Source organism: Puma concolor, chromosome C1 (genome assembly GCF_028749965.1).
Source record: "Puma concolor isolate L17-30 chromosome C1, mPumCon1.1.hap2, whole genome shotgun sequence".
Lineage (NCBI taxonomy): Eukaryota > Metazoa > Chordata > Mammalia > Carnivora > Felidae > Puma > Puma concolor.
This window is the reverse complement of record NC_141674.1, coordinates 169,038,682-169,055,700: the sequence shown is the minus strand read 5'-3', so window position 1 is coordinate 169,055,700 and position 17,019 is coordinate 169,038,682. Positions and strand designations below refer to the sequence as shown.

At 34.6% G+C, this 17,019-nt stretch overlaps 1 protein-coding gene across 1 annotated transcript in view; it reads left to right on the top strand.

Annotated features, from left to right (window-relative positions):
• CWC22 (CWC22 spliceosome associated protein) overlaps nucleotides 1-17,019 on the top strand; it is a 57,104-nt gene that overhangs the window by 16,743 nt on the left and 23,342 nt on the right. The window contains exons 3-10 of the mRNA XM_025934929.2: nucleotides 3,646-3,713; nucleotides 5,657-5,767; nucleotides 8,671-8,916; nucleotides 12,250-12,378; nucleotides 14,132-14,300; nucleotides 14,680-14,733; nucleotides 16,524-16,659; nucleotides 16,753-16,959. Of these exons, the coding sequence (XP_025790714.1) occupies nucleotides 3,646-3,713; nucleotides 5,657-5,767; nucleotides 8,671-8,916; nucleotides 12,250-12,378; nucleotides 14,132-14,300; nucleotides 14,680-14,733; nucleotides 16,524-16,659; nucleotides 16,753-16,959 (1,120 nt within the window). The remainder of the gene's footprint in view (nucleotides 1-3,645; nucleotides 3,714-5,656; nucleotides 5,768-8,670; nucleotides 8,917-12,249; nucleotides 12,379-14,131; nucleotides 14,301-14,679; nucleotides 14,734-16,523; nucleotides 16,660-16,752; nucleotides 16,960-17,019) is intronic.

The following is a 17,019-nucleotide window of genomic DNA, read 5'->3' as shown; positions in this document are numbered from 1 at the left end:
CAGAGCAGTAACAGAACCAGTAACTCCATCTACTTTCAGAGCTGCTCCTCTGCCTGTTACTGGACTTAGCAGGAGAACAAACCATTCCATTTTTTTTCAGTTTCACAGATCTACAAGCAGGCGCGTCATTTCTTGGGGCTTAGAGTCAGTAAAGGGGAGGGTATATTTTTAATTATAGATCTAGGCACTGCTCCCTTCCTCTCTCCCCCACCACCCCTGCACCCCTAAACTTTCTTCTTTAAAGAGAACCAGTAGACCGAGCTTAAGAGTGGACACCAGGCACTGAGGCAGGCTCTGCTGCAATCTTTTCTAAATCCTGTTGACTGTTGTACTGTCGAGCAGAAGGCTAGGTAGACACCCAGCCCGTCCTTGCATCTCTTTTGGTGGGAACTCACTGTCTCAAGCAGACCCATCTGTCAGTAGATACCTTCATATATTGTTCTGGAATCTGCTTCCTTGGGACTTGTACTCGTTGGTCCAGTGGCACTTAAGCAGTTGATTAATTGTGGGCCTAGTAGGTTGCAGACTATACTAAGAGCCGGGGACATAAAGAAAAAGGAGACCTGGTGTGTAACTGGCTCTTGACTGACAAGAGCACTCAGGTTTAGTCGGATACTTTTTTCAGAGGGAGACATGTTTAGTCTTTCTCAGGATCCTCTTCCTGCTCCTCTTATACTGTGCTTCTCCACCTTTGCCTCCTGTGGTCCTGCTGAGTCCTCTGTGGCATCCCCCTAGGCTGAGAGTGGCTATCTTCAGTCACATGCCCTTCAGGCTTGATGGCTCAGCTCTCTCTGCTAGTACTCAATCTAGTCTGCCTCCCTTTTTCCATCCTTTTAGCTACAGGCAGGTCCAAAAGCTGGGTGGGGCCCATTTTTACCTCAGGTGAAGCTCACATCTTCCTTTAATGTTCTGAGGACTTACCTGCTAGGTTCAGGAGGCTTTAGCTGAGGATTCCTTGTTTTTCCATTGAGTCTTACTGCAGCCTCCTTAGCTATCTAGAAGCAAGTTACCCACCTATTGCCAGCCCTTCCTCTCCTTGCTCTTAAAGACTTGTTCCCTGAGGCTAATGGATGCTCAGAGGTCTGGATTCAGGGTTTCTGCTCCACTCACCTTCATATACTGCTCTGTTTATATTGTTAGAGACTATAGGTAACTGCATGATATAAACATTTGTTTTGCTTAATGAAAAACTTAGAGAATTTTTTAAGGTAATTTTGACAATATATTATTTTCAACTGCTACTCTGACTTATAATCTGAACTTTATGATAAAGGAAATAGGAAAATTCAGGTTATTATTTGGATCGCATGTCAAAAATGAGTGAAATCCCGTTCATCTACCAAATCTGAGTTCAAATCCTCCTCTACCTACTGTCATCCCTCAGTATTCAGTACTGTTCCCTACTCAAGATGTCCTGTTAGCACTTCTATGTGTGCCAGTCACGTTAACTTGATCATATTTACGAAATTCTGATTCACGACTTCAATATTTTTGGTTTCCCCCCATGCCTACAACAGATGTTGCGGAGATGTGTTAAAAATCATTAGCAAAGAACTGAGGCCTTTTCCCTAATGTAATCAAAATAATTGCTGTGCCTTATAAAAGAAAAAGTAGACCATGCAGTTTTGTTGAGTTCTCTCTCTCCTCCTGTCCTCCTCTTCTTCCTCCTCTTCATCCTCCTCTTTTTCTTCTCCTTTTTATCTCTGTTGTTCTCTCAGGAACATACAATCTGATATGTTTAATTACAGAAATCTTTACAATCGTCTCTCTCCCATAAGATCCTAAGTTCACTGAGGGTTTTTCCTATCTTGTGTATCCTCCAGAGTATCTACACAGGAAGAGCTGTGTCCTGTAATAAATGATCAGTGAATACTATGTTTGGTGTTGCCATGAATCTAATGAATCTTGTGCTCCATTTTAGGTTTAGGATCTTGGTGTCAGGTTTTGTAGAAATCTATGTCCTACATACTGAACAAATGTCCTACTTCATTGTGTTGCTAAGGGAAATAATTTTTAAAACTTTCTTATATGCATTAGAAACATAGAAACAGGATTTTAAGATAGTTGTATTCAGTATAAAATAGTAGCCAAACTATGGCTACTGTAAATTATAAATTTTGATCACATGCTAATTCACCTACATACAATAGTTTGTATATACTATTAGAAAAATTCAGTAGTTGTGAGGGGAGAAAAATTCAATAGTTAATGAGATTGTTTGGCAATATATTTATGAGAATGTTAGATTCAAACTGCTGTTAATTAGACGTTCATAAAATAAGAAGTTGAAGTTTGTATTTCTGTGCAGTATAACTTTCTATTTTTTTTTTTTTTATTTTTTTTTTACATTTATTCATTTTTGAGAGACAGACAGAGACAGAGCACAAGCAGGGGAGGGGCAGAGAGAGGGAGACACAGAATCTGAATCAGGCTCCAGGCTCCCAGCTATCAGCACAGCGCCCGACATGGGGGTCGAACTCACAAACCGCGAGATCATGACCTGAGCCAAAGTCAGATGCACAACTGACTGAGCCACCCAGGCACCCCATAACTTTCTATTTTGAAATGTTTCTTTTTCCTGTTAAGGAGGCAAGCATATAAATATGCAGAACAAGTTGCTCATTATTTGATTTACATTTTCTTAGATTTCTAGGTGAAGGTACTTTAAAAAAACATACAATTTTTCTTTTCTTATAATTAGGTATTTAAAATTATTTTAATTCTAAAAAACAAAAACAAAAAACTGGTCAACATGAATTTTCACCAGTAATGTAAAAAACTTACCTATTTACAGAGATAAATATTTTGGCTTTTTAACTATATTTGGATTTTTAAATTAGGATGTGTTCTCACTGGATAGTTCATATCTCTGACTCCTGTGACATGTCTCTTCAGTTTCATGTTACAGTGCAGTTACTTATTTGTATGTCTTTTTTTTTTTCCAAAGGATTTGGCATAGGAGCTATCTCTCACAAATCGTGTTTTTCAAATCTTTAAAGTCTAACATACTGCTATACATATCAGACTTCCAAATGTTTTCTGAAAATAAAAAAGAATTTTCATAAATATACTAGAGTTGGTTTCTTCTAGCTGTTTATTCGGATTTAATAACCTGGATTAAAGTGGTTTTATAAGCCAAAGTAGATCCAAGGAGGTAAGTGCAGTATTATAAGACTTCGATATAACCACAGGAGTGAGCTCTTTGTGCCAGAAGACCTCTGGCCCTTAGTCATGTTTTTCACCAAGAAAAAACTTTGGTCTTGTTTTTCACCAAGAGAAGGTCTTTATAAAAATGATACTCTATACATTTATAATTTATTATATAGGAATAAAATATCAACTAAGTAACTTAGCATCACAAATTTGAGAATTATTTTCTTCTATCTTGAATTTTTCTTGTTTCAAAAAAGTGGTTGGTCCATAGTGAAACCAGAGATCTGCCACAGATATTTACCTTGGAGGCCCTGAAAATTTTCTTTTATGTACTATTTAGATAACATGTTTTATTCTTATGATTTAAAAAAAATGTTTTGAAATAATTTGTACGGCACTTCTGTTTTTCTGAAAGACATATTTCATTTTCTGTGTGTTTTTATCATAATTTTTTAAATGTCCCCCCCTCCCTCTTTTTTTTCCCTTTGAAAGCATTCTTCTGGTCATGACAGAAGGGAAAACTATAATTCATATCAGAGGACCTCCTCTCCAGAAGACAGGTAAATAATTTTATGTGCTTCTGCAATTTAAATTTTTTGTAATAAGTTTAAGAAATTATTTAGCTGTTAGTTTCCTAATTTTAGGGTGAACAATTTATTTTTGATGGTTTTCAGTATTATTTGAATAAGCTTGAGGACAAATCATTTTTGAATGACTGTTCTGGTAGTTTCTAGTAAATAATTCTAGATTTTATCTAATTTTGGAGGTGAGAAAGAATAATCTCAGCATATCAAAAAATTAAAGTTTTATAAATTGAAATGGATACTAAATGAAAGTTTATAAAGTGGAAAACGGAGTTGAAATTATTTTGAAGTGTTGCTTTTGTTACCACTGTCCTATACATGGCTCTTAATAGATTTCAGAATGCTTTTATGTGTATCATATCTTATAATTGTGTTAAGAAAAAAGATCTAGAAATATTACTATTGTTTTAAGTTAACTATTTATTTTGAGAGAGAGCACACAAGTGGGAGAGACACAGAGAGAGAGGGAGAGACAGAGAATCCCATGCAGGTTCCACCCTGTCAGTGAAGAGCCCCATGGGGGGCTCGAATCCACGAAACGTGAGAGCATGACCTGAGCCGAAATCAGGAGTCACATGCTTAACTGAACCACCTAGGCACCCCGACAAATATTACTATTAATGTTCATCAGGCATTCATAGTAGTATTTTGATTATTTCACTTAGTGAACTATGACCATTAAAAATAATTTATGAAGGGAAAAGCATTTTCTAAACCTTCTTTCAGTTGTCTGATCTCTGCCTTACCCCATATGTACTTTCTTTCTTCTTATGCCACTCTGCTGTCTCTAAAAACTTTTGTTTCATTGACATCAAGTTAATTGTGATGGTTTGCAACTACTTAGTACTTTTCATCAATCATCTACTCTGTCTAAAAGAAAAAAAAAAACAACTCTCTGCATGTACTGATGCACACCTATATCCGTATGTATATAAATTACTTGTAGAGGTATACAGTTGACCCCTAAACAGCCTGGGAGTTAGAGGCAGTGGTGCCCTCTGCAGTCAAAAATCTGCTTATAACTTTTAACTCCCCAAAAAGTGACTACTAATACTTTACTGTTGACCAGAAGCCTTACCAGCAACATAAACAGTCAACTAATATTTTGCATGTGTTATCTGTGTTACATACTGTATTTTTACAATAAAGTCAGCTGGCGAAAAAATGTTATTAATAAAATCATAAGGAAGAGAAACATATTTATAGTACTAGGTTGTATTTATTGGAAAAAAATCATGTATAGGTGAACCCTCACAATTCAAACCCGCAGCTGTTCAAGGGTTAACTATACATGAAATATGAATCACTATAATTACTGTGTATGTTACTATGTATGTTTATTATGTGTGTACATGTTTAACTTCTCTTAAGGTTCTCTGATTTTATTGTTTTAGGTTTAAGGCAGATCTTATACTGTCATCCTTGTTTGCTAATAATTTCAATCTGTTTGCACTGTTATTCGGTAAAGCAGATTCAAGAATAACAGCTGATGTTTTTTGGATGTCTGTTGGAGTGAGTTAAACTGTTCTTTATGGAGGCCAACCCATGACGTTGGTCTCATTTGTGGTTATTGCTTTGATAAAATGAGTCAACTAGGCAAACGAGTCATTTGCAGGGTGGCCTTTTTCATGCTAACTACATATGATATCCAGATATATAATCCTTTACTTGAGACAGTGTGAATCAGGATGACAGGTTTGGTTACGTGAACTCTAGTAGTTATTTTGTACACAAGCTGAAAGCTTCTATAGTCAAGACTAAATGAATGTCAACCAAATAAGCTGTTTGTTAAAAATAGTTTGATAAGACATTGTTCAGTCGTAGAGTTACTTTAGCATTACCAGTATATGACTTTGCTAAGTATTTATAACATAGTTGTTTTCATCTTATAACTTTGGTTTTCTTATTTTATGTGTTAGATATGCAGAACAAGACAGATCCCCTCGGGATAGAGATTGCATTGATTACAGCAGATCGGACTATGAGCGTTCAAGAAGAGGACGATCTCATGATGGTAGCATGGAGTCGCGGTTAGTACTGGAAATTTTAACTATAGAAAAATCACACTCGTTTAAATTTTTTTTTACGCTTCATAATGAAAACAATAATAGCTAATTTTAAACGGATGTTCTTAGGTGCCAGGTTTCTAATAAAGACTTCATGTGGATTAACTTCTTATTGCAGTAAATATATGAAGTAGATACTATTGTGTATTTTATAGATGAAGAAACTGAGGCATAGAGAATTAAGTCATTTGTTTTTGTTTTAGAAGCAAGTCTGTGGCAAGTCCAGGTCTGTCTGACCCTGAGCCTAAGCTCTTATTCATGATAGGATACTGTAGTGCATGAGGATGAGTTTTTGAGGTCCCTTACTGAATGAAAGTCATTGATACCATATGGATAGAGTGATCTCAGTTTACTTTGCTGCATGATGGCACTAGGACAGTGAGAGTGAAGCTGCCCATCTAGTTTTTATCTAAATATATTCTTTCCTGAGCCTTTGGAGAATTTGACTACCCACCTTATTATTGGTCATGTTCAAAAACTTGTCTACCATATTTTATTGTTCACTGAGGTCTGTATCCTTTTGATATCTCCCTCATATTACCCACTCCATGACTACCAAGACTATACCCCCATTAAAATTTTGATTAAATTCCTCTGCAGTTTGGAGCTAATCACGTTATGTGATATCTGCAGCCAAACTTTCCTTCTCACTACTTACTTTCTAAAATACTATATCTAAAACCAAAATGTCAGATTAAATTAACCTCCAAAAGCCAGGCTCATCTGCTATCACCTTAATGACACCCATTAAGAACAACGACTGCCATCATAATTGGTGAGCTGGGCATTCTGCATACTTTGTCAAATACGGTTAAAACACTTAAAACTAGATACTATTTTTCACAATTTACAAATTTTAAAAAGTGGGTTTGAAGGGATTAAGTAATTTACCTGAGGTTGCAGTTGCCTATCTGGTTGACAATGAAACTGGGATTTGAATTCAATTTTGACTCCAATGCCCATGTTTTTTTCCCAAATCTCTGACTATTGCTTCATTGTAACTGTTTTTGGTCCATTGTATGTACATAAGTCTCATTTGATCCGTACAACAATACTATGAAGTAAGCAGACTGTGTATTATGTAGAAATAAAAGCTAACAGTATGAAAGCATTGGAAGAGATGCTATTTAGTCTCAAAGAAGACTGACTGTATTACCTCTGCACTCCGAAGGTCCAAATATTAAAATTATAAAGATGCAAGTTTATCAGCCAGCTAGCAGTCTTACCTAGTGTTTCTCAGAAGAATCATAACCGATGCCAGTAAATTCCTGCTGTAGCTGCTCTCTTGGAACATATCACACTCACAATAAGAATCAACTCAGTTGCAAATCACTGCCTAGATTTCAGTGCACCTGGCTTTGTGACTAATTAACGTGTCTATTTGGAACCACTTTTCTTCCCTTCTGTTCACTGTGTCTCCATGGATAGTGGTATACTTAAGTTTCAAAGCAGCTTCTCTGCATCTACCTGGCTAGGTGACTTCTTTCTCTTTGTGTGTAAGTTGTATTACTGTTTGTTAAGACAGACCATCTCAAATACACCCTTCCTAGATCTAGCTAAAATCTAGCCAGCAGTTTCCTGGTAATAGTGATAAATGAAACTTGTTTTTTTACTATATTCATTTAACTCATGGTGCCCAAAGTGTGAGCAGAATGATCTGAGTTTCCCAGGTAGTATAGGTAAAAAATAACTAAGTGGACAAAATCTTCTCAGAAAAAATAGCAAAAAGCAGGTATTTACTATTTCCCATTAGTTCTTGATAATTTCAGAGAATAATACCTTGATTGTTTTAAAAATGTTAGCCTAAGAATGGATACTCACTCACTGTTTCCCATTAGTTCTTGATCATTTCAGAGAATAATACCTTGACTGTTTTAAAATGTTAGCTTCAGAATGGATACTCAGCTACAAAAATGATAGCTTAAGAATGGGCACTTATAGGTAGAAAATAGTTGATTTTTTTTACACTGTCTCAAATAACCAGATGTTTCTGATATTCTGAGGTTTTAAAAATTTTTTTTTTTTTTTCAAAGTTTATTTATTTTTGGGACAGAGAGAGACAGAGCATGAACGGGCGAGGGGCAGAGAGAGAGGGAGACACAGAATCGGAAACAGGCTCCAGGCTCTGAGCCATCAGCCCAGAGCCCGACGCGGGGCTCGAACTCACGGACCGTGAGATCGTGACCTGGTTGAAGTCGGACGCTTAACCGACTGCGCCACCCAGGCGCCCCTGATATTCTGAGGTTTTAAATGCCACTTCTATGGAGGAATAATTTCAAATGTTACAGTTTTTTAAGATAATTTTACTTCTAAATTGCCATTTGGAGATAAATTCTGGTTTCTTCTTTATACAGTTTATCATGTATGTCAGAGGCTAAATTGTCTTCTTAAAACACTATTTTCACATCATTATCACACTCAAAAGCTACTAATGATTCCCCATCAACTCCAGTATAAAAAACTTGAAGTCTGTTCCTTGTCTTTAAAGATTTCATAGTCTGACTCAAATTCATCTTTCCAACTGCCATTATACATGATTCCTTATTGTTTCCTGACTATTCTGCTAATTAGCTTGAACATCCCTGCTCACTTTTCTAGTAGTTACTCTGTCTTCCACTAGTTGCAGAATGCCCTCCTTCCTCCTCCACTTTCCTCAACTTGCCCCAGTGTAAATTCTGTCAAGCTTTGAAGACCTCTTTTAAGTTCTATCTTCTCTGTGAAGCACTTCTTCACCATTCCAAACCACTTTTCCTTATCTGAATTTGTGACCTGCAAATGGTCTTGCTCATTTGGTATGTAGCTCATTTAAGAATGTAATTTATATGGTCTTTATCAAAAAAAAAAAATTTTTTTTTTAAATATTACAGAAGTAGGGACCGAGAAAAACGCAGAGAAAGAGAAAGAGATGCTGATCGTAAAAGGTCTCGGAAATCCCCATCTCCTGGGAGAAGAAGCCCAGAACCGTCAGTAACCCAGAACTCCCCTGCTCAGGATGAACCTACTGCAAAGAAGAAGAAAGATGAACTGGATCCTCTTCTTACTCGTACTGGTGGAGCATATATTCCTCCTGCGAAGCTCAGGATGATGCAAGAGCAGATTACAGATAAAAACAGGCATGTTAATATCACTAAGTGTACAAAGCGATGATACCCTTTCTGAAAAAAAATCAACTGTGGTCTAATTAACCTTGGCTATTGAGAGTTTACATTACCAGTCCAAAATGGTAGGGACCTCAAATTAGACTTCTCTTCTTTATTCTGTAAGCTCCCTTGGAGCTCTGCTTACTATTTGCCCTGACATTAGCTCAACATTTTATTTTTTTGCATGAGTAAATCAAAGAGTTTAAGGAAAGATCTTTTATTTTTACTATTTTCAAACTATTCCTTTTATAGTTGTATGCATGCCTATTAGTAGTATCCATTTTTCATAGATAGTCAAGAGCATTACTGATATATTAGAGCTAAAATGGATCTTTCCAGTTATACCAAACCAAGAGTGGCAAACTTTTTCTGTGAAAGGCCAGGTAGTAAATATTTTAGGTTTTATGCGTTGTTCTGTTGCCGCTGCTCGACTCTGCTCTTGAATGCTGTGAATACAGCCATAGGTAATATGTAAACAAATGAATATGGCTTTGTTCTAGTTAAGCTTTATTTATAAAAATGGACTATAGGATGCATTTGGGTCATGGATGTAGTTTGCCAACTCCTATACTAATCTATGACATGAAGTTGACAGTTTTCTCTACCCATACTTTTCTTAGACCATGCCATGTTAGACTATAATTTTTTGCTAAGGCAAACAGTCGAAATTCATATATGAACATACACCCTGAAAATACATATCTTCACTTCCCTTTTCAAAATAATTGAGACGAGAAGAACTATGAATGAAAATACAGCTACGTTTTCAAGATGTTATTCTCTAGCAGAATGAGGTAATACAATCCAAGATTGAAATGATCACTCAGTTGCCAGTTAGGTAATAAAAAGATGGGATAGAGAGTAGCTACACTTTAAGAAAAACAGATTTCCAGGTGAGCCAGTAGTGTTCCCACATCTTTCATAGGTATTTTAATGGCAACTTGAAAGTACTTGAGAACTTTTTTATAAATGAAATCTAAAGTTACTTCATGAATTGGCTGGAAGTAGAAATGCCATTTATATCAAGTATAAATATTTGAGATAAAATTTGTAAAATTTATGAGCTAGAAAGGGACATTAGATGACATTAAATTTAAAACTAATTAGTAAGTTTCTCTGTATGTGTCATATTCCAGTACTTGCTGGCAATGCCTGCAGTGTTGTGTTGGGAAGGGATTTGGAAAGGGCTTCTGTGGTCAGTAGGAGCTTCATGAGCATGTAAGCATTTTGCTCTCTGCTCTCCGAGGCAGTAGTAGCAACATTAGTGAGAAAGAGTCATGGTCCCCAATTCTGTCCAAAGCAATCCTAATTGTAAAAGACCAGAAACATTGTTATTAAGCCAAGTCTTACTTCCTTGTAAATAAAGTGGGTGGAGAAGAGTCCACAGTGTTTGTAATTTTACACAGATTCCTGCAAGATAATTTTATATACATTTTAAGTCTGTTCATAGGTAGGGGACAAGGAACAAGGAGAAGTAGAAGTCTCTAAAAGAAGCCTACAGACTTTGCTTTTAGTAGATAATAAGTCAGGTGAATTGTATTCTTAATTAGGCTTCTTAATTAGGAAGTACAATTGTACTTGGTTAGTTTTTTTCCAAGCTTTATATAGAGAGATTGATTGTGTATCAACAATCTTATTAATTAGGCTAGTTTTTAAGCCATTGATCTTCTTTCTCAAATAATAGCATACTAAAGGGATGAGGTTGGGGGCCATTGGGAGTGTTCTGCCCACCTCAGATGCAGGCATTTAGGGGATACATGATCTATACGGAATTTAAAAACAATATAATTAACTGCAGGTGAGTCCGCTTTTTGTCCTCAGTATCTTCTGAGGACAACGTCAGTGATGAAATAACTCTTCCGCACCAGGGCAAACTGCTCTCACCACCTCTGCCTTGGTAAGCCACTCCAGAACAGGGACTCGTAACCTACAGACCTTCTACCCATGGGTAGAATTTAGGCAATCTGTGAATGTAAATGGAAAGAAAAAAATTGCATCTTTATTATTCCTAATCTCTCACTAAAATTTGGCATTTCTTTATATTAGGAATGTAGGCAGTAGATCATAGTATTAACAGACTATTTGTTGCAAATATCTCAAAATATTGTTTATGGCCATGCTAATTTGGAAATTAAAGAAGTGATTAGGCCCACCACCACCTTGTATTATTTAATGTGTTAAGCACATAGAGGGGCTCCTGAATGTCTCAGTCGGTTAAGCTTCCGACTTCAGCTCAGGTCATGGTCTTGTGGTTCATGAGTTTGAGCCCGGCGTCGGGCCCTGTGCTGACACCTCAGAGCCCAGTGCCTGCTTCAGATTCTTTCTCTCTGCCCCTCCCCTACTCGCCTTCTGTCTCTCTCCCTCTCCCAAAAATAAATATTTTTTAAAAAGACACACACATAGAATACTGTATCAAACTTTTTTTCTTTTCATGCTTTGAAAACTATTTAAATATGATTGCTATCCTTTGTAGTCCTATATATTTATATATATTATTCCAAGAAGTCCATCAGCTTCACCAGACTGCCAGAGAAGTATAAGGAGAAAAAAAAAGATATGACTTTCTGCAGGTGAAATCATATTTCACAGAGAAATAAATGTAAAAACCATAAAATTTTAGAACTTTAAAAGAAAATAAACCCAATTAGGCTAAATTATTTGCCTGAGATCTAAGTTAAAAAACAGCCAATATAGCTGTGGGATTACTGCCTAAATGTAGAGATGTTCTTTAAAATACAACAGTCTTTCAGCCCTATGATTTCATGTGACCTTCCCTTTTCCTGTAAATTTTACCATTTCTTTATAGTTTAAAATATTTGTTTTTTTTCATGCTTTTATGAGAAAGGTCATAATAAAAATCTCCTTTTTATGGCTTATATTTGGATACTTCATATTATAATTTAAATTTTTTAAAACTGTCATTTTTAAATATTTTTTAAAGATAATTTAAAGTAAGTGAATATTATAATGTAAAATAAATATGCATTGAATCTAATAAATGGATATTATGATTTGTAATGTACATGGATATAAGAATAAAACATTATCCTTACACAATTTTGTTATATTATTAAAGAGAAGTGATCTATAGATGAGCATCATATGTACAGAACATCAAATATGGTTTAGGATATAATCTATGTATTTGTAGTCATATAGTCATATATTTTACTGCACTTTGAGGTCATTTGTGAATATAATGTTAAAAACAAAGGAACACTAAGTATTTTTTAAGTTCTTATTATAACCTCTTGCTATTGTAATCATTGTGTAAGTTTTCACTTTATTAAAATCAATTCTTTTTAGCTTAGCATACCAGAGGATGAGTTGGGAGGCCCTAAAGAAGTCAATCAATGGTCTTATCAACAAAGTCAACATTTCTAATATAGGTATTATTATTCAAGAACTTCTTCAAGAAAATATAGTTAGAGGAAGGTAAGCATCAACTATTTTATTTATAGTATTTCATAGCAATTTTTCAAAGGAACATAATATCCACATGGACAATAATCACTGATTCATTGTGCTGCTTTAATAGTAGTTGAGAATAATTATTTAAAATGCAGTTCTTGTAAAAATGTAAACTACTAACAAATAACTTGTGCTTCACTGTTAGAAATTGCATGGAGTTTTTGCTTTTTGAGAAGGTTTGATGTCACATACTGATTTTGGGGCAGATATTTGTTTACTGAATACTTCTAATTTAAACTCATGAGGAATAATTAATATTTTATTTTTATTATATTTATATTATTTATTTATTATTAAAATGTTATTATATAACGTTCATTTCTAATGAAAGCAAAGTGAGAGCGGGAAAGAAATGAGAAAAATCAGTGGTAAATTTTAGAAAAGCAGAAGGGAGTGACAGTCATTTTCTCTGTGGTTTTAAATGGTCATGATTTTAAAAGGGTCAGGAAATAGAAATATTTCATATGCTATTTTTTATTTTAAAATCTGAGGGATGCTTTCCGATGTCATTTCACATGACCTTGATTTATCATCTCAAAAACATTGTGGGGAGGTCATATAAAGTAAGGTGTAGCATGTTGTGGGGATATAAAAGTTGACCAAGAGGTACCCACTGTCCTTAAAAGGTAGGTAGAGCTCTCCCGTTTTAGTCAGAAAGCAGCAGCTTTATGGGTTGCTTAAGATCTCACAGTTTATAAGCTGGGTGTTCTTTTCTCATTTTCTACTCTGGTGATTCAGTTGTCAAAGTTAAACCTAATAACTGTTAAGATATTGTTTTCCTGCCTTTTGGCAATCCAGTAATTATTTGTCATTACATTGCTAAAAATAACTCTTCAGTTAGCTCACTTTGCATTTCTCCCCTTATCAAATGCGTATACAACCATGCTCACTTCAGAATGAGTTAGAAGTGGAACTTTATATTTTCCTGTCATTGTTTTAGCATTATTATTCTTGCAATGCTTTGTGTCTGTCTCATAGCAGTATTCCAAATCTTCATTTTACTAACATAGGCTTAAAGATGGAAACCATCCAAATTTGTCTTTAATCAGAGAATTAATTTTATATAAATGATGGGCTCACAGTAGAAATTCAACTTCTAATTTTAGTTTTTGATGCAGATCTTTTTTTCCTTCACTTTTTTGAAGATGTAAAACATATTAGTATAAAATGCTTTAAAAACTCAAATTCATGATTAGATCGAAGAGACATAAGCAAGGAAAAGAGGAATTTAGAGAAAAAAATATTTTGAAGAAAATAATTGTAGACAAAGCTGTTTTAAAAAAAGCACAGATCCTTGGGGCGCCTGGGTGGCGCAGTCGGTTGAGCGTCCGACTTCAGCCAGGTCACGATCTCGCGGTCCGTGAGTTCGAGCCCCGCATCGGGCTCTGGGCTGATGGCTCAGAGCCTGGAGCCTGTTTCCGATTCTGTGTCTCCCTCTCTCTCTGCCCCTCGCCCGTTCATGCTCTGTCTCTCTCTGTCCCAAAAATAAATAAACGTTGAAAAAAAAAATAAAAAAAAAATAAAAAAAGCACAGATCCGAAGTTTTGTTTTTCAAAAGTTTTTGTTTATCAGTAAGACTAGATAAGGTGAGGAAGATTTAGTCCAGTTTTAGCTATTGTGTTTATTTACAGATGAGTCATATTGCTGGATTTTAAATGTTTTTTTCTTTTAACTAATTTGGTGATTATTGACTCTTTTTTTTTTCTTTTTTAAACAGAGGCCTGCTGTCCAGATCTGTTTTGCAAGCACAGAGTGCTTCTCCGATCTTCACCCATGTTTATGCAGCATTAGTGGCAATTATCAACTCAAAATTTCCACAAATCGGAGAATTAATCCTCAAGAGGTTAATTCTTAATTTTCGAAAAGGCTATCGAAGAAATGATAAGGTATATATTATGGGCTTGTAAATTGCCTGCCACATAGGGACAGACTAATCTATTATCAACAGTGGTAAGCAATATTGATTGCTACATAGGAATTCCTTGCATTCCTTTCATGAGAACATTTTTTTGTTTTATTAAATATCCCTGGCGACTAATGATGAGCCACAGACACAATGGCTATAACTGCAGAATTGTAATTATTTAGCCAGAAACGGCACTATTTCACATGTAATAGTTTTTATCTTGTAACTTTCTGTACTATAAAAATTAGGTTTGTGTGCTACATATTTTAATTAGAGTGTGTAAGTGAGCTGGAGATTCAGTAGTTAACTGAAAATTGGTTTTAGTTTATAGATTTACTTTGTCTCTGTTCACTTTTCAGCAACTTTGTTTGACTGCTTCAAAATTTGTGGCACATCTTATTAACCAAAATGTGGTAAGTAATTTTTAATACTTGATGCCGTTCAGTGGCATTAGACCACATGCTTGATGCCACTTCATTGACACATCTCTATTTTTGTTTTGCCTTGTAGTCTTTCAGAAAAGTATCTTGGATGATATTTTAGTTTTAAAACTATAGTAAACGTGTTTAACATTCTTAAATAAAAAGAGGAACACAGAACAGTATTTTATCACATTGATAATACTATATGTGGTTATTCAACTATAAATTATTCCTTCAAAGAATATAATTTAATCATATTTATAAGATAATAAAGTTGATATTTCTTCTACTCTTTTCTCCTGTACCTGTTGTTTTGAGAACCTCGTGCTGATATTCTATTCTATAAGAAATTCTTTTCTCTGCAACTACATAGTATATAAAGTCATATATTCTTAGAATCAGTTTATAAAATATAAATTTTAAGTAATTCTAAGTAATTTTAATCTGTTTTAAATGTAAATAGTTTTGTCTTTTTATTGTTCAGGTTTTATGATTATTTTGTATTCATCCATTGATCTATTTGAGAGGGTTTTTTTTAATTTAATTTCTGTTTAAACTTGAAAATAATAAAATTGCTCTTATTAGCACTCAAAGGTTTCTTTCTACATATAAGATGAAGAATTTTGAAGTCACACTTAATCTTATTTATCTACCATTAATATTTTAATTCTTTCCTACATGAAATGCTTTCCAGTGTTCACTCTTAGAAATCTATTAGATTTTAACCTAATGAGTTAAATTACTACAATGCTAACCTGCTTCTTAAGACCCTGGAGACTTAATTTCACGTGCCTATAACAGAACAGATAGTAAGTTTTAGTTTTGAATGTATATTAACTACACTCATTTTGAAGATATTTTAGGCATTGCTACAAAACAGTTAAAATGTTAAATATTTTAGATCTTCTCAATTATGGTACAGGGCAATATTTTCTAATCACTGATATAAGACTGTTAAGATGTGTTTTTGATATTGTGCTCAGTGGAAAGAATATTTTCCTAAGAGTTAGACTGTTTCCCTCCCCATCTCAAAGAAGGATCCAACCTTAGAAAGGCATATAGACAGTGTCTTAAAAGTGCCTCCCAGTACATTTTCTTTTCACAGCAAAGATTCTCAGGAGAATTTTATTCCCACCCTTCCTGGCATTATTTGCAAGTACTAAGTTTCAAACGTGACCAGTGTAAATAACTTGATTTAGTTAAAAAAAAAAATAGAGGGAAGTATTTCAAAAGTGTCCTTGAGTACCAGAAACAGTTAAGATATTTTTGGATAAAATTATTCATATAATTTATCAACTATTTGCTAAATAACAGAGTGGCTGATAGAATGACCTGGGAAATGGCTGTAAAGACTTGTGGTTGTGAAGAAGGGTATTAGAAAAAATAATAGTATTACTATTCTTCACATAGTGATTGTAAAAAATTAGTATATAATTTTTAGCTTATATTTGGAAGTTAATTATGGCATTTCCTATAAACATATCGTTTGATACATGTAAGAAGAATTATTTCTTCTGGAGATAAATCAAATAGTTGTATTCAGTATAATTCAGATTTTTGGAACAATCATCTGGAAATTTTTAAAAGATGCCTAATGAAAGTAAAAAAAATTTTATCCCATATTTGGAGTATTTCTATATGCATTATAAAACTTTGCTCATCAAATGTATAATATTATTGCTGCAAAAACAAGATTTGCTAATTTTTTAAATTACTGTTAATAGTAGGTTAATGTATTTAAAAGTATTTTCTCTATTCCATATGTCTTCATTCTGTTTAAGGCACATGAAGTTTTATGCCTAGAGATGCTCACTTTGCTCCTGGAAAGACCAACTGACGATAGTGTTGAAGTAGCTATTGGTTTTCTCAAGGAATGTGGCCTTAAATTAACACAGGTGTCACCAAGAGGAATCAATGGCAAGTATATGCTCTCAGTTTGATATCGAGCTTTGGCTTGAGTATTATATTTTTTGCTTATTTTCCTGTTTTTTTCTTTGATTTTAACTTTAGCTATATTTGAGCGCCTCCGAAATATTCTCCATGAGTCTGAAATTGATAAAAGAGTTCAGTATATGATTGAAGTGATGTTTGCTGTACGGAAGGATGGATTTAAGGACCACCCTGTTATCCTAGAAGGACTTGATTTAGTAGAAGAAGATGATCAGTTCACTCATATGCTTCCTCTGGAGGATGACTATAATCCGGAAGATGTTCTTAGTGAGTCAGGGGTTGGGAGAGATTTGGGACGTGGGACACCAACAAATGTAAGTATAGAAA